Source organism: Photinus pyralis, unplaced genomic scaffold, assembly GCF_008802855.1.
Source record: "Photinus pyralis isolate 1611_PpyrPB1 unplaced genomic scaffold, Ppyr1.3 Ppyr1.4_LG4, whole genome shotgun sequence".
NCBI lineage: Eukaryota > Metazoa > Arthropoda > Insecta > Coleoptera > Lampyridae > Photinus > Photinus pyralis.
Window position 1 is genome coordinate 34,193,946 of NW_022170511.1, and position 26,456 is coordinate 34,220,401.

Consider the following 26,456-nt stretch of genomic DNA (forward strand, 5'->3'; position numbering starts at 1 on the left):
AAATAAAGTCTCACCACAACACAACAAACAAACAAATACAACTCCATCCCACGCTTACCCCTAACACCCGACACCACTGACAAAACACACACGCCACTGAATATACTTCCTAACCACACATATGATTATGAATATAACTATATATATATATATATATATATATATATATATATATATATATATATATATATATATATCACATGTGGCACCTATATTTGTTAACTCATCATTTGGTAATTAATTTCACATATACTAATAGTTTGCTTACATTGTAATTTACAGGCTCCATATGTTGTTACATCAATTTCACTTTTTATCTGTTAACTACCTGACGGTAATTATTGTAACCTTTTTATACATATATTTATTACAATAATTTTAGCTACGGCCTGACGATGATAGCATATCGAAATTGATCGCCTAAAGAAACCTAATAAATTTTACTTGAGTACCTGAAATTCTTTACTACTTTATCAATATACTCAAGATGGAACACTTCATAGACAAATGTAACAACTAAGAATGTTGTGCGCTCTTTCCTTTTATAAAAGAGTATCGGCGTCGCCAGTTTTCAAGTTTCCACACAGCGCGACCTCGAACAAGTTGTATAGTAGCGACCATACTTATTAAAGTACATTCAATAAATCGGTCAACTTATTTCGTGGCATCCTAAGGGAATTTTAAACATATCATCAAAAATATTGATTTGCGTATGACGTTATAAATTAAATGACAATGACATAACTTTCCGGAAATTTTCTGCTTTACATGCTGCAATTCGATTTCACTTTCCCGGGAAATTTTGTTAATTGAACCTACAAAATATAGGTTAGATACACGCCTTTCATAACTCGTTTTATTTCTATGCAATTGTAATTTCTGCTTTCCGTCTGTCAACACAAATGATCCAGAACATCCAGAACACTCATTCTTTTCCATTGTACTCATATGAGTACAGCAAATAATATACGCAGTGACTGCTACGCAGTGACTGCTACCCCGTGCCCACGGAACTATAGTCCTCCAACTCTCGTTCCGTGCGCACGGAACAGCAGTTGATATATTAACTCCCCGTGCTGTTAATCTGAGTTATGTGATTAAATACGAAGTTTCGCATATTGGGCACTCTAATTATTTTTTCATAAGATACGTATAAAATTAACTTTACATCAAATTAACATTATTTATTGAGAATACATTATTATTATAAGAAACTTTACAGAGTTAAACCAAATCGAAATAAATAAAAAATGAAAAATAAAATTCAGTTGTTGGATGGACCTGATGCTTTACGCCTTTTTCTTTTTGTACCAATGACTGTTAACTCTGAACCCTTCGGTCTTCCACATTTAACCATTTTTGGAGGTATTTGTATTTCACGTAACACTGGAATAAACAATCTTAAAAAAATACAATATAGTAATAATTGTGTTTACCATATTTCTTGCTAGTTCCTATATTATCATGTTTGTTGCTGATGTTCGATTCTAAAATTTTTCCCACTCCATCTGAAATTTCTAGATTTTTTGATATCGTTTCTTCTGCTACTATTTCTGCTTCCCCTTTGCTGTCATTTTTCTGGAATACATAGTACTCGTAGTTGCGTTTATTACCATCCAAAACACTTCCTGTTACTGGTAGCATTTCTCTTTCTATCAATTCTACTTGTTTTGCGAGTTGTAAATCTTCTGGTTCTGATATAATCTCTGCTTCTAATATTTCTGTTCCTTCTGGTAATATTTCTGCTTCATGTCTTAGTACTTCCGAGTCAATTTCTTGAGATGGACAGTTGTGCGTATTATCACCCAATAAACTAATTGGTATTTCTTCTTCTGTTAATACAGTACCTGACGTTTCTGATTCTCCTGGCAGTTCTAAATCTAATGATATATCTGCCGCCTCTGTTAATATTTTGGAGTTAGTTCCGTGTAATTCGTAGTGGTTATCGTCCAAAACACATATTTCCGTATTATTTGATGAATTGTGATCATTACTTTTCTCATCAATCACTTCAACAATTAAAACTTTTTTCTTGCTTTGATAAAAAGACTTTAACAGTTTCATTTGATCCATAATTTCTCGGTATCTTTTATTCCCATATTGTGATATAGTAACAGCTAAGGAATTGCATAATTTGGAAGCCTCTCTAAATTTCTGGTGCTGATTTAAAACTGGCTTGCTTATGGTATGTTCAGTTAGTAGTTCATGGTTTGAATCATAAATGGGTAGGTCTTTCATAGTTGCTCGATGGTTTTCAAGGTAATACTTCACAAGCCATCTTTCATTTACCAACAATTCATCATATAATTCAGCAAAGATTTAAACTGCTTTTCAAGATGCGACCACGCAAATGCTGTTATCAATTTCATATATCGGTATTCGGTGGAAGAAGTTTGATAGTGAGTAACGGGGGTTTTGTACAGCAAAAGTTGGGCACTATGATCCCGGTCTATTCTCAAGGACTGTAACACTGTTTTGAAATCGGTATAAAATTGGCATAATGAACTATGTCTGTCAACACCCGATTTAATTTTTTGATTGATGCTCTCCAAACGATTCGTAGTGCTATTATTTAGAGTAAAACATGAACTCTTTAAACCTTCTACCCATTCATTTTTTATGTTATGCCAGTTTTCATCATAATACTTTAAAACATTTTTAACATCAAGTTTCTGTAATTCCTCGTAGTTAATATTATATTCTTTAAGAGTTGCCGAGTAAGCTATTTTTTGTATTACTTGAAGACACTTTTCTCTCGTTTCTTTTTTTATGGCCATCCTTTCAATAGTAATCTCCCTTCTAAATGTCCGAAGTGTATGAAAAAGACAAAGTAAAACGTCTGCGTGTGGAAATTCGTTCTTAAAAATATTTCTCTCTGTCATGTCTTTATCGGTTAATATTGTCACTGTCTTAACCCATGCCTCATTCTTGTATTTAAACGTTTTAATCATTACTTCGATAGCGGATTTACTCTCATCAGCCATCAAAAAAGTAGACACAATTTCACTTTGACCGTTACCATCTACTGCGAGGAGTATGTACAATGCCATATTCAGCTCGTTTAATTTATAAGTAGCATCGCATATTAACAATTCGGGAAATGTCTGAAAAACATGTTTCATGAAAAAATCTTGGTAATAAATGCCAATTAAATTGCCCTCTTGGTCGTGCGCGATTTCTACAGCACAGCCCTCATTTTCAGATAATATTGACACAATTTTCTCCAAATCGTTTGACTTTAATGGCAATCTTGTAACATACTTTATATTACGTATGTCTTTGCTCAAAATAATTTTTCCAGTCTTTTGCATGATGTAGTTTTGAACATCTTTCGGATTTGCTCGTAATTTTAGTAGTTGTTGAACTTCCTTTTGATCTTCGCTGTCTAGTTTCCTTTTTTTGGCAAAGTGCTTATACGCATCCTGTTAATTTTAAACTCATATCAATTGCAATAGCATTACCCATTCACAATGTTCAGATCATATTTACCATAGGGTGGCCTATGGAAAAAATTCCTCTGTAGGTTTGTGAACGTGTGTTCAACATTTAAATTGGGTTGGGCCAAACTTATCGTAAATAAGGTCTGATCGGATATTACCTACCACGTGCTTACAAAAAAACCAATATCTATCTTTTTTTACTTATTAAATTGATAAGTCAATATTAGCCGAATTTGTATTAGAAATACGGTGTACTACCCAATTTTTCTTGCAAGCGGTGTTGTAGGTACCTAATAAAGGCAACATCTTATGTAGTAGGTCTACATAACATGTTGCCTTTATTAGGTAGGTACCCACCTTATTTCTGATATGGTTGTGTTGATCGTGTAGTAATTTGCAAAGTAGGTGTTTACCATCTTCTGCAAGAACGAATTTTATTTTCATGGGGCATCCCTCATACATTGTACTAAAATAAATTGCAAAAAAAATATTAGTATATAGGTATATCTATATCTTAGTAAAATTATTTTCGATAAGTTATACGTACCTAAGTATAGATACCGATAATTACTTTTATTTAAACGGAAGAAAATATAAACATATGTACTTACGAAGATTTTCTTATCGCTTTTCCACGACTCTTGAAACGCTTCCCTCCTTTTGAACATGTATACTCGACATAGTAATACTTAAGGTTCCGATTTCCTCTTGCAGCTCTAGGATATTTTTTGACAGCTTTAGATAATGAACAGGAATCTCTTTTCTGTAGAGTAACGTAATTGGTTGCTTCATATTCTTTTATTTCTTGCTCCAACTGTTCCAATGTTGCAAATAACGCACCCTCCTTCATTTTATTATTGAAACAATATCGTGCTTCTAACCCAAAACAACCTAACCTATCTTAAATCACAGCTGATGTCTGAGCATAGTACGCACGGGGTGCTAGGATACCCACTGCTGCTCCGTGCGCACGGAGCAAGAGTTAGAGGACTATAGTTCCATGCGCACGGGGTAGCAGTCACTGCAATAATATAACATTCTGCCATCCCTAATAAAGGCGGTTTTAACTTTCCAGATTGTGTACCAATGACTCAAACTACTCTAGGGTAAGTCCGGGATAGATGGACCACCGGGATAGACGGACCACTTCGATATTTCAGAGATTTGCCACCAGAGCGCAGCGAACAGTGTTTACAGTTGTACTACTCCATCAGTTATAGTCGTGTTCTAAAGATAACGTTGCTATTTTACGTAGTTTTCTTTAAAAGTGTGTTAATAACTTTGGGTAAGTTGAAAAATTTATTACACTAAACTATCATTTAACAGTGTGTGCTTAGTTTATGCGATTTCGACGTCATGTCGATGGTGCTACTTAAGCAAATGTGTAGGTATAAAAGTAACCTCAAATTACGTGTCTCGAGCCACGTGATAGTGAACTAGAAAGTGGTCCATCTATCCCTGACGAAAGGTATAGATGGACCAGCTTCTTTCAGGATAGTTGGACCAGTTTAAAAAATATAGTATCCAGTGGTTCCCAACCTTTTACTAACAACGAACCCCCCTTTAGATTTTTTTTCTGGCGAACCCCCAACTTATTCTTATTCATAATTTAACATTGTCATACTTTCTCTTCTTTGTTTTCATGTCACTAGACTCGCATTTCTTTTTACTAGATTGGGGAAGTGCTACCGCTACGTCACTACTATCCTTTTGTGTGTTACTTCACGATCCGTAACTGATGATGACGCAGAAATGTCAGGCGGTACCTCATGTATCTCCTTACTTTGTCTATCGGTCCTAATAATACTCCCTGTCTTCAGCCACTGTTCCATAGTTTGCTTTTGAAGTGGTTTTCCTAATCACTTTCACTTTAAGGTTAAGAGTTAAAACTGTCATGAAGTCAACTGAACCTAGCACTGAGTTGAGAAGTGAAAGAAATGTAGCGCGTTTTTCATTCGTTTACACTCGCATTGAGTGCTGCAATCATGCGCAAACGATTTTAATGGATTTACTCATTAGGGCTTATACATGATTAAAATATCTAAATTTAGCTTAAGTAAATTTATACCGCCATTATCGTTTTTTGTTCTGCGAACCCCTTGGAAAGCGCGCGCGAACCCCCAGGGGTTCGCGAACCACCGGTTGGGAAACGCTGGTATAGACGGACCATATACCTACCGAGTTCTCAATTAAATTAATTAATTCCGATTAAGTTGGTTCATTTTCCCAAAATTAATATTTTCTGTTAACAGAAACTTAATGAATGGTTTTTGTTACAGAAAAATGCCAGCATTATATAAAAGGGACAACACGACGAGGTGAATGGTCAGAGAATGCTCTGAAAAATGCTGTAAAAATGTAGAAGAAAAGAAAATGGGTATAAATGCTGCTGCCAAATTGTTTGGGGTTCCCAAAACCACTTTGAAAAGGCGGCTTAAGTCTAAAAACTATTGCAAGGGCTCCTTAGGTAAATCTTCACTATTAGGCACTGAGAATGAGAAAAAAATAAGCTGCAGTCACGTGGGTTTACTCCTACCAGAGACTCGGTCCGTTCAATGGCTTATTTTTTGGCAGAAAGTCTAAATCTAAAACATAATTTTAACAAGGAATTCAAACAAGCCGGCTATGACTGGCTTACTTCATTTCTTGCTCGAAATCCAGAACTTAGTATTCGTCAAGACGAAGGGGTATTCTTTAAAGACTTGAAGAAAGCACGGTCTAATGGCTGTAGCCAATGACTTGTATGGGGGGGAATACATGTGGCATAATTCCTTTTGAGTCTCAAGCGATACCAGACTTTGCTTTTCTATTTATTATTATTTATTTATTTATTATTATCCCTCTCTTGTTCTGGGCCCTCAACAGGCTTGCGTCCAATTACAGAGTGACCCTATTTCTATCTGAAACTATTCACTCACCAGAGGCTGTTTCCACTCATACAGCTCCACTACCTACAACACCCGAACCTAATGGGTCTTTAGAAAACAACCCGTCAGCAAATGATCAACAACCTGAAGCAGGACCTAGTAATTTATTAAATGTTGATATTCCTGGCCCTAGTTCAAAGAGTGATACTGCTCGGTGGAAAAAGAAACTCCCTCAAAGCTGTTGGATAAAATACATCCAGTGCCTTGTGCCAGTAAATTGGAAACGTTAAAAAGAAGGGCTCAAAGTGTATTAACTGTTTTAAGCTCGCCGGAAAACATTCAATCCCTAAAAAAGAAAAAGGCCGAAAAAGAGCTGAAAATTAAGAATAAAGAACAGAAGAAAAAAGAAAGGGAGGAAAAGAAACTAAAGGAAAATAATAAGATCAATACGAAGTATGAAAAAAAGACCGTTCAAAAAAAGAGACTGCATAAAAAGAAAGAACTTACATCGTCTTCTGAATCAGAAGATATTGATTTGGATAAAGTTTGCAACGACGAACTTTATGAAAGCGATATGGATTGGGATGAAAATGAATGTGTTTACTGTGGCGAACATTACAACGAAACTAAAAAGGAAGACGATTGGTTAAGTGCTTAATATGCTCCCGTTGGACTCATGAAGGCTGTACAAGATTTGATAATTTGTGTGATTACTGTGGAAAACGAGAATTGAAAAATAAATTGTAATGATAAATCTGTAATTTTTCAGAACTAACCCTCCTTTCCTAGCGCCCATGCAGCCGGAGACTCCTACGAAGGAGAAGCGTGCCCGACGCAACGCCGTGCGGAGATTTCTCCGGAGGACGCCCGTACCACCACCGAGCCCCGTCAAGGCACCACGGGAGTGGGTTCTACACTCATGCGAACGACCGCCGACCTACACTGCGATCAACCCATTCACCGTCGCCGCCAACGACCCAAGACGTTTCGTCGTACGCGACCGGCATCGGAAACAACTCATGCTCCGCCTTTTCGGCGATGATTAATACCTTTGTAATTCATGTAAAATAAATAGTTAGGACCACCAATAAAGAACACGCACTCAACCACCAAACATTATAATCCAAATTTGGAAATAAATTTATCCGTAGATGCTTCAGAATATGGTTTAGGTGCAATGCTGACACATACTTTTGCAAACGGTGGGGAACGCCCAATTATAGGTATTATTATATTACTCACATACAGTAGCTATCCGTCATAATACTTACACTATACCTTGCCATACATCCAGTAAGTATAAAAGTTCATTTGTTTTCAATGCGGTAATAACTTTAAATAGTACCAATATGCTTATGAATTGTTCGTTGAGTATGTTTAAAAGGAAACTATTTAAATATATTAAGAATTATTAACTTTGTCATTTACTTACGTTTTTGCATTAATTACCAAGCGCCGAGTTAGATTTGTTATACATATTTATTGTTATATTTATATATAGTTGTTTTTTATTGTCTTGTTACAGTATTGTTATCTATATGCTTAAAATATCAACTCTTTGGTTGTTTTTTTGGTTATCTTAGTCTACTAGTGTTCTTTTAGGAGGGGTGGAAGACCGCCATTTAGGCGAACCCTATCCTTTTATACACCAGCTGATGGTTTATAATAAACGTTATTATTATTATTATTAATTGCGTTTTCCTCTAGAACATCATAGGCCGAAAAAAATTACTCCCAAATAAATCGCGAAGCGCTAGCAATTGTTTATGGTATCCAAAAATGTCACCAATATCTTTTTGGAAGAAAATTTAACTTAATTACGGACCATAAACCATTGATTACAATTTTTGGACCATAAAAAAAAGGAATTCCCGTAATGGCTGCTAGTCGCCTTCAGCGAGAGAAAATTCGATGTAAAAATTCTGACAATAAAAATCAAAAATCGATGGGTTACCCTACCCTAAATTTCATGTAAAATCTAGCATGCCGTATACTGTCCGGATGCGCAGTGTCTGTTATGTTACACGAGGTTCGTATGGCGCAAAAGTAAATCTTTAAAATGGACATTTGATCAACTTGATGTATGTAGATCTTTTCTGTGTCAAGCCGCCTCCACATTACATGGTAAACTAGGCGAACGCCATGTGTAGATACAGATTTTCTTACCAAATGAAAGCTTGTCAAGTGGTTGTGCACATTATGTGCCGACACCGCGTATCATGAGCACACGGTTATGCTAGATTTCATAAGTTTTATAAATATTCAATCACGAATTTCTCAATTTTTTTGTGCATCAACCAATCATACAGCAAATTGATTGCTCTTTAACAAATATCTCAAAAAGATATATAATTGCACTTGAAAGATAAAAGTTACGTGTCCGAATGTACACAATCAATAAACAGCGTTTTATAAAGAATAAGCATATACATTTCTAAACAAAATTACAAAGTTATCAAAGTTTTGGCACCACTTCCACCGAGGATAACAGGATGGACGAACGTTTTATAAGTAATAAAATAACCAAACAGGATAACTTTATAGGTTATTGTTCAGTTGGAAAATACAAGAAATTTTTGAAGCACTTTTATAAAATTTTGTACATAAGATCACTTTTCCGAAAACAAACTTCGAAAAGTAAAACATAAATAATTTCTTATTGTTGCATGCGTATTTCCTTGGTTATCAATGTGTGGTATACTGGAAATGAAGCGTCAACATTGGAATTTTAATCAACTGCTTTTAAGACGCCTTGAATAACAAAGTAAGAATGTTACGATCTCTTCCCAAGTTTGTCAACAGTGGCACTATTGGGAATGCAAGTTTTTATCAAAAGAGACCAGGGATTCATTTAAACGTGACATACTGTGGTCTTTAGCACCGAACTAGAGCAACTGCACAAATAATTTGTTATGGCCGTACTGACACTTTGGGGTATTAAATTGCCTCTAGCAATCTTTAAAGGGTTTTGGGATTCCTACATAAATATTACGAATGACTTTCGACTTGCTGTGGGAAGTATACCGAAAAAAATTTCTATCGCCTAGAAGTCCTCCAAAAACATGAATATTTTAAATTTCCACACGTGTGTGAGTTAAATTAGTTTAGGATTTTAAACGTTACGCAAAATTCCGTACAGTTGTGTAAAAATGTAAATAAACCCTTCCCGAATTGTACAAAGATAGCTTATAATGCAGCAAAGCACTCTAAAAATTAAATATTTCAAGCGTACGTACAGGGCAAAACGCCTATATGCAAATCGAAAGTTCTATTGAAAGTACTTTTGAACGTGAGCGTAATAAAATTGTAAAAAAATGCGAACATCAATATGGCGTGGCATGTTTTAAATAGATTACAGTTAACCAATTTTGCTGTGCTCTTGTGAATTTATAACGAAATTCTCTCAACAGTTATAAGTGGAGCTAAATTTCGGGAATAAAATTGCGTAGATTATCGAAGTGCAATCTTCACGTAATTGTTAAACTGGGCGTAAAACTTTGTTAAATTTTCATCTTTATTATTGAAAGGGATCGTTTTCGTGTCCCTTGTAAAAACCTGGGACAGAAATCGAGACCTTTATGACATAAGGGTACTGTTTTTGTGAGGGGCAACACAATAAAAAAAACTTCCATGGTGTATCGTAAATTATGATCTTGAATTAATTAAGATTCTTGGAAAAGCGTATAGCAAAGCTGTCAAGTTCGCAAATGAAAGTATCAAAACAAATACTTTACATAAATTCATCGTGATGATGGACGAGTAGTTCTTATGGTAATAGATAACCGTAGCCGAAGTTACAGATCAGATCAACACATCGTCACATCTGCACCCGCCACTTAAGCTTTGAACGGGACTAGCGTAAATCCCGGGACAAATGGTATAAAGCTATTGAGTTCTTACGAAAGCTCATACAGTGCGCGGACTTCTGAGTGCTCTGCGTAACCGTCAAGCTTTGCCGGTGTTGCAACTTACACTGCGGTCAGGCCGAAAGGCGTGGTGGAGTTTCGTCTATACTGCGGTTGCGGCGAAATTTTCATTTTTCTTTGTTAATCTCTTACCTTAATGCAATGCAATATTTTTAAATTTTGCATACCTACAACCATCAACTTCAACCGGAATGAGGGCCCCCATTTATTTCAATTAGCGAAAGACTCGCGTATTTTTACGTTAAGTAAGCAACGAGGACTTCCAAGCAAACTTCTTAATCAACGTTACCTTAGTAAGACGAAATTGACGTAAGTTCCTTCATTAGCGTTGAAAGTTTTTTATGTGTTTCCAAGGGTATACGGAGCACAACTTTTGACTTACCTAAAACAAAAAAATACTGTTACATTTTGGCAGTGCAATAACATGACAAATTTAAGAATCGCATCAACAGGTACTTCGGCGATTATTGACATTTGATCTCTGAAGTTTTAATTGAAGCGTACATTAATTTGAGTTTGAAACTTTTGGAAGTTTGCTCTTTGTTAAGTTAAATTTGTACCGTAGTTTATTTTGTCGTTTACGGTAGTATTCCCACATCTTATATAATCGGAATAAACAACAAAAATTACTTTTGATATCTTCGTCAGAATACGCAAATTGCATGTCTTATTTTTGACATGATACCAGAGATAACATTTATGTTTCTGTTAGCAGAATGAATGATACCGTTTACCTTCCTAGACATGGAATTAACAATAGGAAGTTACAATGAATTTCGTCTGATTTGTTGAAAGGCAAGTTCTCGGTGCAATATAAATGAGAGATAGTTTGAATGCAATATCCGAGTTTTGTCGGATTTTACAAAACATGATTAAGGTTAATTAGACTCTGCGTTGAGACCCTACTACTGAAGGGGGTTATTGGCGAAAGTGATTCAGTATTAAAGTGACCCTTCGTCCCTGATTTTGTGAGAAAGTCCCCAATTTAAACTAGCTTATTAGTACACGTCCCGGAAACTGACAATGGACCGTAACGCTCAGGGCCCGTGATGCGACTAATTTTACCGTGTGTCTCGTTACCGTTGTTTCAATCTGGTCTGTTGCCGTGTTTTAGTAAATTTTTGTTATTTGGATGTTTTATTTGTGCAATGAAGTAGAAGTTGAGGTATGTTCTTTCTTTCTATATTTTTTTCTGAAACTTTAAAATTAAAAATCAGTCTGTGTTGTATTCTCGCGGCGAGTGGCTGTCATTTGTATTCTAGTGTCTATTTGTTTTACTTTTGGGGATTTAATATACTTTATAAAAATAAATTGCATTGCGTCTTATTTCTAACGTTAGTGCTTTCAATTGTTAAGACGGTTTCACAAGTGTTTAGGTTCGGCTGATATCTGTGTGCTACAATTTTTCCATCGACAATAAAATTGCTGCTTCATCTACAATTAGCCCTCTTATTTAAGAGGTATGTACATTTTAGGCCATCAACGAAGAGAGTTACCTTTAATTTCTTTTAGGATTCAAGTTCCGGCTCAACTTTTTACTTTTTTTTTATTTTAGTCTTAAGGTCTATTCACACATATCAGTGCCGTATCCGCTCAGTTCCGTGAAATTCCATCAGTATCAGTCATAAATAATATCATTACTCTAAATTTAAATGAACGCATTCACACACATCCGACACAGTTCCGTATTTTAACCTTCAGTGTCAGAACAGTATCAGTACCGTCAAAAGTGCATATTGTCGCCAACGATATTTTTAATAAATCACTGACGTGTCTGTGCGTTGTTTGCTCGTTTGTGCGTATTGCATGTGTATAAATAATTACTTTAGTTTAGTATTGGATTGAAAATAAAAACCAAAAATGGATGATGAACAGCTGATTGAATTGGTTCGTAAATATTCTGTCCTTTACGATTTGTCACATCCAAAATATATGGACAACAGTTTCAAACTCGACATTTGGAATAAAATAGGAGGAGAAATGAAAGTAAATGGTAAGTACCTACTTATTTTTATTATAATTTTTTATGTCTATACATATTTTGTTAAGTATAGTCATATATTAATATTATACATATTAAAAAGTAATTCTCTCTTCTTGCCATGGTACAGATCCAATTTCTGAATTGAAGTACTCCTTGAAGAGTTCTCTCACCCGAAAAGCATCTTGTGTTGCATTGCCCCCCTGCATAGGCAGATTGTCAAGTCTTATTTCCTCTCTTGTCTCATTCGAATTGGCGTTGATTGTTTGGTATATGTACGTGTTTGCACCAAACTTTTTAATGAAATTGTGTAGAATACATGTTGAAAGTATTATATTATCTACATTTTCTGGTTTGGACTGTAGTCGCCTATTATAGATTCTAAATTTTTGACACAAAATGCCAAATGTGTTTTCGACAATTCGTCTAACACGACATAAGCGATAATTAAAGATACGCTTCTGTAGGTCTAAATCATGTCCTGGATATGGTCGCATTAAATAACTTTTTAGAGGGAATGCTTCGTCACCTACGATTACATGTGGAGCGTCAGTAGTTGTATCTGGCAATGTAGAATTTCCTGGTACAGATAAGGTACCTCGTTGAAGTGCTTTGCCTAAATTAGAGCTTGAAAAAATTCCACCATCGCTGTTCTTGCCGTAAGCACCAACATCAACCGCAATAAAATTGTAATGGGCGTCAACAAGCGCCAGCAAAACAACTGAGAACGTCTTCTTGTAATTGAAGAACAGAGAGCCGCTATTTGGTGGAGCCTGAATGATAATATGCTTCCCATCCAAAGCTCCCAAACAGTTAGGAAAATTCCAAAGTGTGAAAAAGTCGTTGGCTATAGATTTCCACATCTCTGTTGTAGGCTTTGGTAGCATTTCATTCAGAAGGCGCTCAGTTATAACCTTGCAAGTGTCCATTACAATCTTGTATACTGTACTATGCCCCAGGCGATAACTAAAGGAAATTGTTTTTAGGGAATCTCCCGTAGCTAAGTACCTGAAAAAAGAAATCATATTTTAATTAAAGATATTATGTAACTGCTTGTACTTTACAGTTTTTGAAATTGTTTCAGGTTCATCCTGTAAAGCTAGATGGAATAATATACGAGACAATTATCGCAAATCGATGAAGAAAACAAAAACTAAGAGCGGAGACCCTGCAAAAAAAATAAAACGGTATAAATATTTCGAACAACTAAGCTTCTTAAGCAATTATTTCTACGAGAGGGAAACAAAAGGCAATATTGAAAACGATGTAGAAAACATAGATGAAGAAGAAAACTCGCAGAATGTGGATGCAGAAGAAACATATGTATCATCGGAACCTAATGAATCAGGGCCAAATGTTTCAGATGTATTGGAACCTAATGTATTAGATTCGAGTGAAAACAAGCAATCTCATTTAACTCAACGCTCATTCAAAACATCATCAAGAAGGCTACCGCCACAACAAACTGCTTCAGCAAAACTAATGGAGTATTTGATAAGTGACAAAAAGGACAAGCAAGTTACTACTGCTCCGCAACACCACGTGGACGCATTTCTAGCTGGTGTAGCTCCAACATTAAAAAGTTTTACGCCATATTACTTGCATCTAGCAAAATCTGAAATATTTCACACGGTGCAAAAATACGAAATGGAAATGATCATGCAGCAGGACTCATATCCAAGACCTGGCCCCAATTTTGTTAACACAAGGCTACATTCCGAGCACTCATCATCGACCTCCACGTCAAGAGGAACTACTCCTTTACCGTCGCCTGTTGCACCATTTCCACAACATAGTTTGCAAAATCCAAATCAAAATGAATTTTCATCTGTGGGAGATTCAAACGCGACCAACAACCCTTTGCAAAGTTATTTTCACAACTTTCCAAATTAACTGAACATGATTTTTTACATTAAGTATGTACAAATATATATTGTCGAGATTTGTATTGTTATTACTTACCTCAAACAAACTGCTAGTTGTTCCCTCGGTGTAATAGACTTTCTCCAATGAGTGTCTTGTTTTTTTAATTGTGGTCCTATTTTACTGAGAAGAATATTGAAACACTCTTCGGACATTCTAAAATATTCGAAAAATTTTGTTTCGTCGTGCATCAGTTCCTTGTATAAGGTAGCAAACTCTCCTTCAGTTTCTCTTTTTCTCCAAGCCTCATGTACCCATTTGCGCTTCTTTGTATGATGCGTCTCTTCTTCATCTAAAATTACAGCAATCATAGCCAATTCTCTGTCTGTAAACGCAGCCATCCTGATCGTCAATCGCTGAGAACTGAACTGAAACTGTACGGATATGTGTGAAGAGACTCCACTGGCACGTCACGGATGTCACTGAAACTGAACTGACACGGCACTGAGACGTCACTGTTATGTGTGAATCGACCTTTAATTGTACGTACCAGTTTAAATACCGGATACGCTACGTTAAGGTAAGTACGGGAGAGTTCGACCACTTTGTTAAATAAATTCTATAATTTCTTTATTTTCATAAATTTTATTACATCTTTTTGTAAATGCCTTCAGACAGAAAATAAAATGATATATGAAACCTATACAACTGGTCGGTCTCTCCCACATACGTGGGTGAGAGCCAGTGGCGGTTACTACTAAAGTGCTCTCGTGCTCGCGCACCACCTGAATAAAATAATATAGGAAATATATTCCTGCAAATTGCAATGAGTTAACTAATACTAATAAATTAAAGATATTAATTCACAGATATTTTTTTTCCATTATATTGCGTGCAAATCGCACTTAAAATATGCATCAAGTATAGCGCAATGTGCTCTAGCAGTCGGAGCACGGGATTCCTTAGCAATCGGCTTCTAATTACAAACTCGGACGCATTCGGGCTAGCCGTCAAATGCATTTTTAAGCAGGCGACGGTGCGCTAGTTTGCATCGCACGTTCGTAATTATAAATTGTTCATTTCTGATTATTAACGCTGTAATTCGAACGTAAGGGTAACTGTGAACTTTTAAAATGAATTCGGTACAATTTATTTTAAAAACCCCTTTTTCTACTTTACCATTGGAGCAAAAAATGGAAATTAAACATCTTGGAAGACCTACCCCAGATATTACTATAAAAGTCGCCGTAAAAAGTAAAAATAAACAATTTGTGCGTACTTTTAACAAAGAATTGTACAAAAAACATATCTGGTTATGCGGATGTGATAGTGTAAATGCTGCGTTTTGTTTTCCGTGTTTGTTGTTTGGAGGAGAAGTTTCTTGGACAAAAACTGGGATAACTGATTTAAATCATATAAACGAAAAAATTAAAAAACACGAAAAGTCTCCAGTGCATATGAAAAATGTTTTGAATTTAGCTATGTTGGGTACGGCAAATATTGCTACTATGCTGGATTCTGCATATAGAAAATCTATTGAACGCCATAATGCACTAGTAACGAAAAATAGATACGTTTTGAACATAATAATTAACTGTATTCGCTTTTGTGGCAGTTTCGAATTAGCTTTAAGGGGTCACGATGAAACTGCAGAGTCTCTAAATCCGGGTGTATTTCGAGGTTTGATAAATTTTAGTGCCGAATTGGACGAGGCCATGAAAATGCATTTGGATAAAGCCACTCATTTTAAAGGTACATCAAACACTATCCAAAATGAATTGCTGCAAGCAATGTTAGAAATGTGTCGTGAAACAATTTCTCAGGAAATTAAATCCGCGGATTATTTGTCAATTATTGCCGACGAGACTACTGATGTCTCGGCAACTTTTCAAATGGCCATTATTTATCGGTATATATGCGATGGAAAACCCGTTGAAAGATTTTGGGGTTTTCTAAATCCAGAACAACATGATGCAGAATCTTTATCGGGATGCATAAAAACTGAAATTGATAGGCATATACAGAATGATCCATCTAAATTGATAGCACAAACCTATGATGGAGCTAATGTTATGAGTGGGGCATCAGGTGGAGTTCAAGCTAAAATTAAGGAAAGTTATCCAAATGCGCAATATATTCACTGCTACGCCCATCAGTTAAATTTGGTTATGTCAAATGCTGCATCCATCAATCGCAGTGTACGTATATTTTTTGCAAATTTGAGTGGAATTTGTTCATTTTTCTCAAACTCTCCCCAGCGAACAGCCATTCTGGATAGTGTCGTTGGCAAAAGATTACCCCGGGCTGTTACTACACGGTGGAATTTTAATTCCAGGACTGTAAATACTGTATTTGAGTATAGAGAAGAACTTATTGAATGTATGGAAGAAATTGAGTATAGTGATAAAATAAAACATAAAACAACAATTGAGCAAGCTTCTGGACTTAAACGTATGCTAAAGGATGAAGATTTCTTATTCTGGCTAAAGATATTCCATAAAATAATGCCGCATGTGGACCTCCTATACAATCAGCTACAAAAACGAGAAATCGATGCAGTTTACGTAAAAAGTAGCATTGAAAAGTTCACGGATGAAATTTCTAAGATACGAGAGAATATTGGTTCGACTGACAATATTGCAGATGATGGAGAGACCAATCAAGAAGGACGAAAGAGGAGACGAATTGAAACATCCACAGGGTCAAAAAACAGAGAAGCCAAAGAAATTTGCGATGTCATAATCAGTGAAACAAGAGCCAGATTCAAATTCACAGGTCATCTTATTGCATCAAACCTTTTCCAGTCTTCAAAGTTTCAGGACTACTCAAAAAAGTTTCCTGACCAATATTTGTTGAGTACGGTAGAGGCATATCCACATTTGGATGAAAAGAGATTAAAAACCGAACTGGAACTTGTGTACGAAAGGGAAGAATTTCGTAGTATTTCTGGAGCCCTCTCACTGTTTTCGTTTATGACGTCAAACCAACTGCATGCTGTTTTTCAAGAGACAATCAAATTGCTGGAGATAATTATCACAATGCCGATGTCATCTGCAGAAGCTGAGAGATGTTTTTCAACGCTCAAGCGAATAAAAACATTCTTGAGAAATTCGATGTGTGAGGAGCGGCTATCCGCGCTTGCTATGTTGTCTATAGAACGAGATCTTATCACCAACATACCGGATTTTAATAATAAAGTGATAGAAAAGTTTGCACAATCGAAAAATCGCAAAATTGAACTCATATATAAAAAAAATTAATTAATGTTAATTTTTTATTAATAAAAGGTTTAAATAAAAATTCAATACCTAAAATCTAGAGCACTACCTATTTTTTCAGCAAGCACCGCCACTGGTGAGAGCGACCACGTACATTGGGAGAGACCGACGATTTTTGCTTCTGTTTGCCACAGAAGTCACATCCATCATGTTTCGATCATTGCTCATGGTACCAACGGTCACAAATAGTGATTGTATCCAGCCGTCTTGGCTTCTCGTTTGGTTATAATCTTCTCCGCATCCTGCACATTCATTTTCGTTCCACGTTTCTGATGAGACATCACTATCAGCAAGTACAAGACTACCACTTTCAGAATCCGAATTCTGGCGTGACCGTTTCTTGCGTTTGACATTTTTGAACTTTTTGGGGATAGCAACAGTTTTTTTATTCCTTGATTTGACCTTTTCTTTTTGGGATGCAATACGATCTGAACTATTTAATATGCTAGCAAGGTGTCTGCCACGTTTCTTTGCAGTCACCTGTGTACTTGTTCTAGGAACAGGGGAAATTTCTTGGGCAAGTAATTTTCCTGGTGTAATAGTGTCCTTGACTGTAGGCAAGTCTTGATGGTGTGAACAACTAGGCTGCAGTGTAGAAGGTCGATTAACTATGACTTGTGTTGGTCTCGACTTTTGCGGTTCTTCTATGGGCTGAGGAGACGCATGCGAAAGTTCCACATCTGCAACAACTTTGTTCAAAGCATCTGGATCGTTTTCCATTTCCATGGCAATAAACGCGTAATCCGGAATAACATCCGGGTGCAATGGTGAAATGCCTAAAATGTTACTTATTGGGCAATAATGTGATCCCAACGGTGTACGTACTGATGCCCAATAACCAGCAGGCAAGCTATGTACGTGTTTTGAATGCATTACAAACACTTGAGCCTAGGCTTGATCCCTTATCAGTGATGACTGATTTTGAAACCGTTGCTATTAACGCATTTTCCGAGGCATTTCCCCCAGCACGCCAAAGAGGATGTTTTTTCCATTTTACGCAATGTTTGTGGCGACAAATTCAAGTATCTGGATTGCAACAAGCGTAGGGTAATTCCGGGATAGATGCCACTGCGGTAGAGATGCCGAACTCGTTTTTCTGCAAATATTAACGGTCAGGTGACTTCACTGTGCAATTAAGTTGTAGCGCTATTTACGGTGATCAAACGTATGTCATAACCGCTGAAAAATTCAACTGTAGAGGTAAGTTATGAACTATTATACGTTTTTAGCATGTCGAAAATTTCCAAGTGCATGAGTTCAACTTGTTTATTGACTACATAAACATACGTTGTATATTATTTGCATATAACAAGGTGATAGAGTAATAAGTAGGGTTATGTTTCGTTGCGCTAGCCATGCATTTGGAAGCATTCAGTTCTTCTTACATCGTTAGGCATCTCTCCCTGACAAACGGGAGAGATGCCAATTTCATTCAGGGTGTGATGCCGTTAACCTACTGTTGTATATTTTTTAGAAATGCCTACTGTGTATACAAAAAAATGCCCTTCGCGAGGTAAATGGACCGAGGAAATGCTGCGTACTGCTGTACAAAGTGTTTCTGATGGAACAGATATTAATGAAGCCGCGAGAATATATAATATTCCACTTCGAACCTTAAAACGACGCATTGAAAAGAAAAATTTTACCAAAGGAAGAATGGGACCAGCTAGTTTGTTGGGCGAGGAGGGAGAAAAGAAAATGGTTCAGCATATAAAACGGTTACAAGAACGAGGATTTACTCCTACAAGGCTAGATGTTAGAGAGATGGCATTTAGATTAGCGGAAAAATTGAAAATACCTCATAAATTCGATTCTGAAAAACAGCTTGCAGGTTACGATTGGCTAGCATCTTTCTTACGGAGGAATCCTGAATTGTCGGTAAGGAAAGCAGAAGGATTGTCTAGACAGCGAAGTCTTGGTATGAACAAAAATATTGTACAAAATTATTTCCAATTGCTTAAGAACATTTTGGAGGAACATAATTTGTTTAATAAGCCATCCAATATATACAATATGGACGAGAGCGGTCTTCAGCTAAACAACAGACCTGGTGAGGTAATTGCTGGAAAAGGATCAAAAGTGGTGACTGCTTTAACTGCTGCAGAAAAGGGCGAGACCATTACTGTGGTAGCTTGCTGCAATGGAGAGGGCACTTTCCTACCACCAGCGTGTATTTTCAAAGGAAAGAACAAGAAAGCGGAATTTGAAGATGGAATGCCTGCCGGATCTGTTGTTTATATGTGCCAAAAGTCTGCTTATATTAATTCAGACATATTCTTAGAATGGCTCAAAACTCACTTCCTACCGCGGAAACCTGCAGGGAAGGTACTTTTACTATTGGATGGCCACGCTTCCCATTGCAATTCCATAGAAACTCTATCATTTGCAGAAGAACATGATATAATTCTGCTATGCTTACCGCCGCACACCACTCACTACCTTCAGCCACTTGACCGAGCATTCTTCAAGTCATTAAAATCTGCTTTCTACCAAGCGTGCAATGTTTGGGTGAAAACGAATGCTGACAGGAGAATAACTCGACTGGTGTTTGGAAAGCTGTTAAATATCGCCTGGGGGAAGGCAGCGTCTGTTCAGAACGGAACTTCTGGTTTTAAGGCGACAGGTAAGAAAAAAGTAGACCTAATATCCACATTGGTACCACTAAAAATGTAATGGCATTTTAGGTATCTCTCCGTATAATCCGGACAGTATTCCTGACTACGCTTACACAACTGGCCCTGAAGATGCAGAAGGTGATAAATTAGATTTAGAACAACCTCAAAGGTCCAGTCCACAACCATCTACATCTCAAGAAATTCCGCAAAACGAAGAACCTCGTTCAGCACCCCAAATTCACCCAGATCCTATTGATGAAGCTGAAAAGCTGACGCCTGGGAAAGCGTTAACTATTGTTGCACCCGTTCCAAGTGTGGCAGTTCTAAATGTAACAAAAAGAGCACGAAAGGTAGCTGAGGAACTCACCAGCCCAGAAAATATAGAAAAACGCCGTAAGATACAACAGGCAAAAAACGACGCCCTTTTAAAAAAGAAAAGTTCGACAAAAGGCAAGAGGAAACCGTTATCAGTTTCTGTAAAAGGCAAAATGAGTGCATCTACAGTTCCAAAGGGGAGGAAGGCACTCTCTGACTCAAGCGATGGTGAATCCGATATATCATTGCATGACAGCAGTACAAACGAAGAAAACGATGATGACACAGCATGCACAGGATGTGGCGAACAGTATCACACAACTAAAAAAAAAGAAGATTGGATCAAGTGCCTTCACTGCGAGAATTGGCTGCACGAAGGTTGTTCCAAATTAGAAAATTTGTGCGAATACTGCGCAAAACTCCTCTTAAAAAAGAAAAACTAATGATGGCATCTCACCCAAATGGTAATGGCATCTCTCCCACAGTGCGTGGGTGAGATGCCCCAAATGACACCAGCACAAAAAAATTATTATAAATTTTATAGCGTGTCCTAATGCGCAAGTGATTAGTAATTACTAAAGATGATTATATGCCGAATCATTGTCCTAACTTACATGTAAAAAATAAGAAAACCTTTAAAATAATAAATGATATTAGAAAATTTGAGCATCTCTCCCGGAATTACCCTATTCGTCCGACGCAGAATTTGCAATGGAACTCGGGAAACTATCTGCTTTGGCTTTTGTATCTGAAGCAGATGTTGTACGTACCTGCATTCGAAACACTTACCGAAAATGAGTTTTTCACGGAAAATGAAAATCGACTTCGTCCTAATTACTGATTATTTTGAAGACACATGGATTGGGCGCCCTGGTCGTCGAGGACAACACAGACCTCCACATTTTCGATACAGTTATGGAATTGCTTCGAAACCGTCGTAGAAGATATGCCGAAGACAACTAACTCTGTCTAGGGATGACATCGGAAGTTTAGTAGTCTCATGGGATCCCATAACCCGACATTGTGAACATTCATAAATGGGGCGCCCCTTCAACATCCACATAAATGTTAATGTTACTACCATTCATCCACATATTATTATTATATTTAACTTCTTAGACGCTACGGCCTGATGATGACAATAAAGTCGAAATCGATCGCCTAAAGAGGAACTTTTAATTTAATAATAGGTAGTTCTAAATACTCGTATATAGAATACACCCTTGATAAATAACCTATTACCTACATGGAGTCGTACATCAATCAGACTGTTGGCCTCGGCATTCCATAAAAATTTTTAGAAATGCAACGTGTGGTAAGACCTATACACTTTACTTTTAATGGAAAGCGATAATTCATTTAAAAACGTGTGCCATTACCACACGAAAATTTATCTCCAACGTAGAAACAGAAAAATCGAACTACTGGTACCAGATGTTACTACCCATTAATTTTCTCGCAAAAAATCCGGCTCTTGTGTGACAATACTACAGATTAAAAAGATCAATGGTTTAATTGAAATATTGCATTTCATTGCCCGTTTTTCTAATTAGAACACTTAAATTTATTGCTATCGAATTATGTTAATTATAACTTATGTAAATAACGAAATTATTATATAGGTAGTTTAATTATTTGCGAAGATGAAGACAATCAAGACATCCAGAAAAGTGACAGGTAGTAAGACACCGTAAAGAGTAATAAGTCGTCCAGGAAATAGTACATTAAAAAACACGTACTTTTAGTTTTTCCGTTTATTTGTGTGAGAAAAGTGTTTTGGAAATACCGTGTTCATTTTAATCGTTATAAAAAATGGTAGTTTTAGGCAGAAATTGTTAGAATTAAATTAATTTTATGCTATTTTTTCGAAAATTAAGGATTTGTGTTTAAGTACCAGCGAGGCGCGAAGAAGAGGACGCCTTTTGCCAGTTTGGAGGTCAAGTTACAGTCAGTTTAGAAGTCGAACCGCTGTCCGTCGTTTAGCAATTTTTGTCGTCGTGTAAAGATTTCGAATCCAATTTTTCGATTTGTGTTGTTTAGAAGTATATTTGCCAGTGTCCAGCGTCATTCGTGTGGAACAGATAAGGAGTTTGAATTTGCCCAGTTGCGCGGCGGATTACGTGTTGGTTAAGTTAAGGACTGGCCTGGATTTCGTTTTGCTGTTTGTCTGAAAGAAGTTTCTACGTGCACTACAATTTGTCGAGTTTGTTAAGACGGCGGTTACAATTTTTTGAACTTTACATCAACGTGATTTAAGGATAATCTGTTCTGTACGTTTGTGTGTACATAGGAAAGAAGAAGTTGTAAAGACCGTTTCTGTGTGCTGCGGTCTCATGTTTGTGTCCGTGGTATCAGTTAATGTATGATTAGAGATCCTCCTTTTTGAATATTTAATTTGAGGAACCAAACTGCAGTAAGTAGTCTTAAGTTTAGTAGTAGTTTATTTGTAATGGTTGTTTGTCATTGAATTTCTGTGATTTTTCGGACCTTTCATCAATAACGACCAATGGAGTGTCATGTTCAAATTACAGTTGGCGTTCGATTCTCGGCGTCGGAATAATTTTTTTTTAAAGATAATATTACGAAATAGTGTATTCAGATACAAGTGTATAATCAAGTCTTTAAAGCACGCGCAACGAGCGGAGTGCCTTTTAACGTTGGATTTGTGGTTGCAATTGTTAGCAATAGTGCGGACTATACTTCACCACACTGCAGGGTTGAAAAATAGTATATTAAGATACAAGTGTATAATCAAGTCTTTAAAGCACGCGCAACGAGTTTAAGGGCACGACGCAAAGCGGAGTGCCTTTAACGTTGCAAGTGCCTTAAAGACCAATTATACACGTGTATCTTATAGTATTTTTTATTATACCTGCAGTATAATTTAAAAATAGGAAATACAATGATGTCATATTGACGTTATACTCAATACATGTTTAATTAAGTGGGCTGGGTGTTCGAAGTTTCACGATTGCCATGGAAATGTCACTTGACGTTTGCTTATAATTATCATCATCTTTGTAAATAAAACGATTTCCGTTGAAAAAGATAATACATCGTCCATTAAATCGCTTGTAAAATCTAAACAAACGTTGGTAGGTGTAAAATCCAAATCCAGTAAAGCCTATTATAAAGAATATGAAAAGTTGTTTTCATGGACGAATAGGAAGTTACTTATGAATACAGTCTTAAATGCATTCATAATGCTGGCATATATGAAGGAAATGTCAAAGGTATTTAAATCTTCTATATTTTAGTGCATTCATTCAAAACTTTAAAACAATGCTGCGATTAAAAAGTGGAACAGATTTGGAAGCATACCCTAAATTACGCGCGTTTGTGAAAGCTTCAACCAAAGGATAGGTACAAAAGCCAAAGAAATGATCTGCATTTACAGAAAGCGACCTAAGAGGATTTTTTATTTCATCCAGATGACAGTTTCAAAAGTCATACTTGAAGTTTCGTTACTTAGCAACTTTAAAGCACGTGTGTTTTAAAGGCCCTTTTTCGCACGCATTTGAGTGTTTAAAACGGAGATTGTGATTCAGGTATAATAAAAAACATGTTTTCTATAAAAAAAAACAAAAATATTTTTTTTAATCAGTTTTTTATGTTTAAAACTGCCTCGCCCAGCAGCTTCATACAGCAGTTGGTTCATCTGTTGGACTTGAACGTCTGTTTTCGGCATTCGGATTTGTACACACCAAACCTCGCAATCGATTAGGTTTCGGAAAAGGCTTCTAAACTAGTTACAGTTTTTAAACATTTAAACGGAACCACAAACAATTATATATATTATTATATATGGTATAACATATATTACCATTTACCTACCAATAATGATTGGATTTTCATTCTTCATTTTATTTTGTTCATTTCATGACTCATGTATAAGCAAAAATAACGTTGTTTTAAACAGTTTAAAATAAATTTGTTTAGTACACCTATACTGTTTTAAAACATGTTTAAAACATAAACATAACAACCCTGCCACACTATAAAATTAGCTGTGTTAGTATAGCATTTTTAGGGGGAGTAGGGCGGATTAGCAACATGTTAAATGCAAAGGAGATATCTCGAGGGACAAAGCTGAGAATGTACAAAACGATTGTACGACCAACAGTAACCTACGCAAGTGAACTGTGGGCAATGACAAGTCAGATGGAAGGAAAATAGAGAAGTACAAGAAGCTTAAGGGGACATATCGATAGTCACAATCGTTTTTTTTTCTGAATAAGAGCATAAATCCAAGCATATTTCGTTCATAAGAGCTCAGAGGGTTAAATGGTTAGGACACGTCGTTCGAATGGAAGAAAGCAGACACGCAAAAAGAATGCTGGAAGGGTGAACTGGCGGAAAAAAGAAAATAGGACGGTCAAAAAAGAAGTGGCTAGATGCAGTGATCAAAGATGTGAAGAGTGTGGGGGTAGAAGATTGGAAAACCAGAGCAAGAGATAGGGTAAAATGGAATAAAGTAGTGGAGAAGATTACACAAATGTGAAAATTAAGGTAAAGTCAAAAATTTAATGTCATAAGGTAGAAAGGACTAAGCCATGGGTCTATAAGGCCCGTAGTGCTAATGGAGTATACTAAATCGCCAAAAGGTAAACATAAATTGTCCAATGATGGATAGGTACCTATACATTATAGTAAGGAAATTTAATTAAAATAATTAGATTTGGTGTTGACCGACGCCCTTCAAATTTGTAGGATCGAGAAAACACAAATGGCTCGGTTAGTTGGCGTTGTGACCAAGTCGAAGGACTAAGTGTAAGGGCCGTATTAAGACCCATGGGGATGAAGTGGAAATGATTACAAGACACTCTTTGCCCTTTGAATCCGGCACGTGTTGAGGTAGGTTATTTATTAAAATAAGATAATGTTAAGTGCATAATATCATAGTATATACAGGGTGTTTTTTTTTCATTTTAAGCATTGGGATCTCGGAAACCATAAGACATACGGATTCGGTTAAATGAGGAAAGAGTTGTTTTAAGAGCTTATTTAAGATATGCTTTGGTTTTTTGAAAAAAATCAACAGTTCACTAGATATGAGCGAAAAACAAATTTGGTGATTTTTCATTTAACTGTTGTAGAATCGTTATTATTAGAAATACAACAAAATGACACGAATAAAAGTTTTAGACATTTTAATGCTTAACATGATGAACATACTAATTTATTTTTAGATCTTACAATTTTTGAGTTATAATACAAACTTTAATTTTTTTTAATGGTAGTCATAGTTAGCTTTGACATTTTTAAAAAGGACAAATTTTTCTCTTTATAACGATATAAGGCTTGCTAAATGTACTTTAATAAATAAACGCCCTGCAGTAATTTTCGTATTATTGAGAGGTAAGTAAACAGAGTTGGCCATGGAAAACAATATCTAGTGAGATAGGTACCTTTCATTTACGACGAAAATTGGACAGGCCAATGTTATCTTCATTTTCTACCAAATGAATTTCAAGATATGTAGGATGGGTTAGATTTGGAAACACGACGTAATTTACGCTGGTTTCAACACAACGGTGCCCCGCCGCACTAACTAACTGTAAGTTAAATATTATAATAGACAGTAATATAAGAGAACAAAAATGTTTCCCATGGCAAAATCTCTTTTTACTACTCTTAATAATACAAACAGTTCTATATCGTGTTTATTTGTCAAAGTAAGTACAATGAACCTTATATCATTGTAAACAGAAAAAAATGCACTTTTTAAAAATGCCAACTATGATTACCATTTAAAAAAATGTAAGTCTACGCTATAACTCGAAAATTATAAAAGATGAATAAATATTAATAAATGTATCTTATTAAGCGGAAAAAAATCTACAGTTTTTGTTCTTTGCATATTTCTGTATTTCTAATACTAATAGTCCGGGAGGTAGCGTCAAATTTCACCGGACCATTATACTGAGGCTGAATTTTTCAGTATAGACCTTTGTGATGTTCACGAAAAAAAATTTCCATGTTAGCTGCTCAAGATCCGTGACTTATGATTTCGAGAGCCTATGTATCTGGCAAAAAAAGGAGATTTTCGGAGGAGTTTACTGTAGTTGAAAATTTTCTGGTAGATAATTGGTAAGATTTTCATGACGAAAAAAAATGTTAGCTGCGAGATCCCTGTGATTTAACATGTTAGCTGCGCGCATGTTCATGTAT

The 26,456-nt window shown here is 36.2% G+C and overlaps 4 protein-coding genes across 4 annotated transcripts in view; 1 reads left to right on the plus strand and 3 right to left on the minus strand.

Moving 5' to 3' along the window:
• LOC116168272 (DNA-binding protein D-ETS-6-like) overlaps positions 1-26,456 on the minus strand; it is a 77,251-nt gene that overhangs the window by 23,912 nt on the left and 26,883 nt on the right. The gene's annotated exons all lie outside the window — the stretch shown is intronic.
• On the minus strand, positions 1,170-2,308 carry LOC116168275. The gene is made up of 2 exons (XM_031484003.1): positions 1,437-2,308; positions 1,170-1,386 (listed from the first exon to the last, which is right to left on the minus strand). The coding sequence occupies exons 1-2, from the start codon at positions 2,236-2,238 to the stop codon at positions 1,265-1,267; spliced, it is 924 nt and encodes a 307-aa protein (XP_031339863.1). The 5' UTR covers positions 2,239-2,308; the 3' UTR covers positions 1,170-1,264.
• Positions 12,087-14,203, plus strand: LOC116168274. Its single transcript, XM_031484002.1, has 2 exons — positions 12,087-12,226; positions 13,299-14,203. The coding sequence occupies exons 1-2, from the start codon at positions 12,094-12,096 to the stop codon at positions 14,105-14,107; spliced, it is 942 nt and encodes a 313-aa protein (XP_031339862.1). The 5' UTR covers positions 12,087-12,093; the 3' UTR covers positions 14,108-14,203.
• On the minus strand, positions 12,295-14,607 carry LOC116168273 (protein ALP1-like). Its single transcript, XM_031484001.1, has 2 exons — positions 14,177-14,607; positions 12,295-13,222 (listed from the first exon to the last, which is right to left on the minus strand). Exons 1-2 carry the CDS (start codon positions 14,476-14,478, stop codon positions 12,310-12,312), a joined length of 1,215 nt encoding a protein of 404 aa, XP_031339861.1. The 5' UTR covers positions 14,479-14,607; the 3' UTR covers positions 12,295-12,309.

Excerpts from the sequence above, each read along its gene's own strand:
- LOC116168275 (XM_031484003.1), bottom strand. The coding sequence starts at position 2,238 with ATGAAAGACCTACCCATTTATGATTCAAACCATGAACTACTAACTGAA. Across the intron at positions 1,387-1,436 it reads AGGAACTAGCAAGAAATATG|TGTTACGTGAAATACAAATA; the intron begins GTAAACACAATT and ends TGTTTATTCCAG.
- LOC116168274 (XM_031484002.1), top strand. The coding sequence starts at position 12,094 with ATGGATGATGAACAGCTGATTGAATTGGTTCGTAAATATTCTGTCCTT. Across the intron at positions 12,227-13,298 it reads AGGAGAAATGAAAGTAAATG|GTTCATCCTGTAAAGCTAGA; the intron begins GTAAGTACCTAC and ends AAATTGTTTCAG.
- LOC116168273 (XM_031484001.1), bottom strand. The coding sequence starts at position 14,478 with ATGGCTGCGTTTACAGACAGAGAATTGGCTATGATTGCTGTAATTTTA. Across the intron at positions 13,223-14,176 it reads CAACTAGCAGTTTGTTTGAG|GTACTTAGCTACGGGAGATT; the intron begins GTAAGTAATAAC and ends TTCTTTTTTCAG.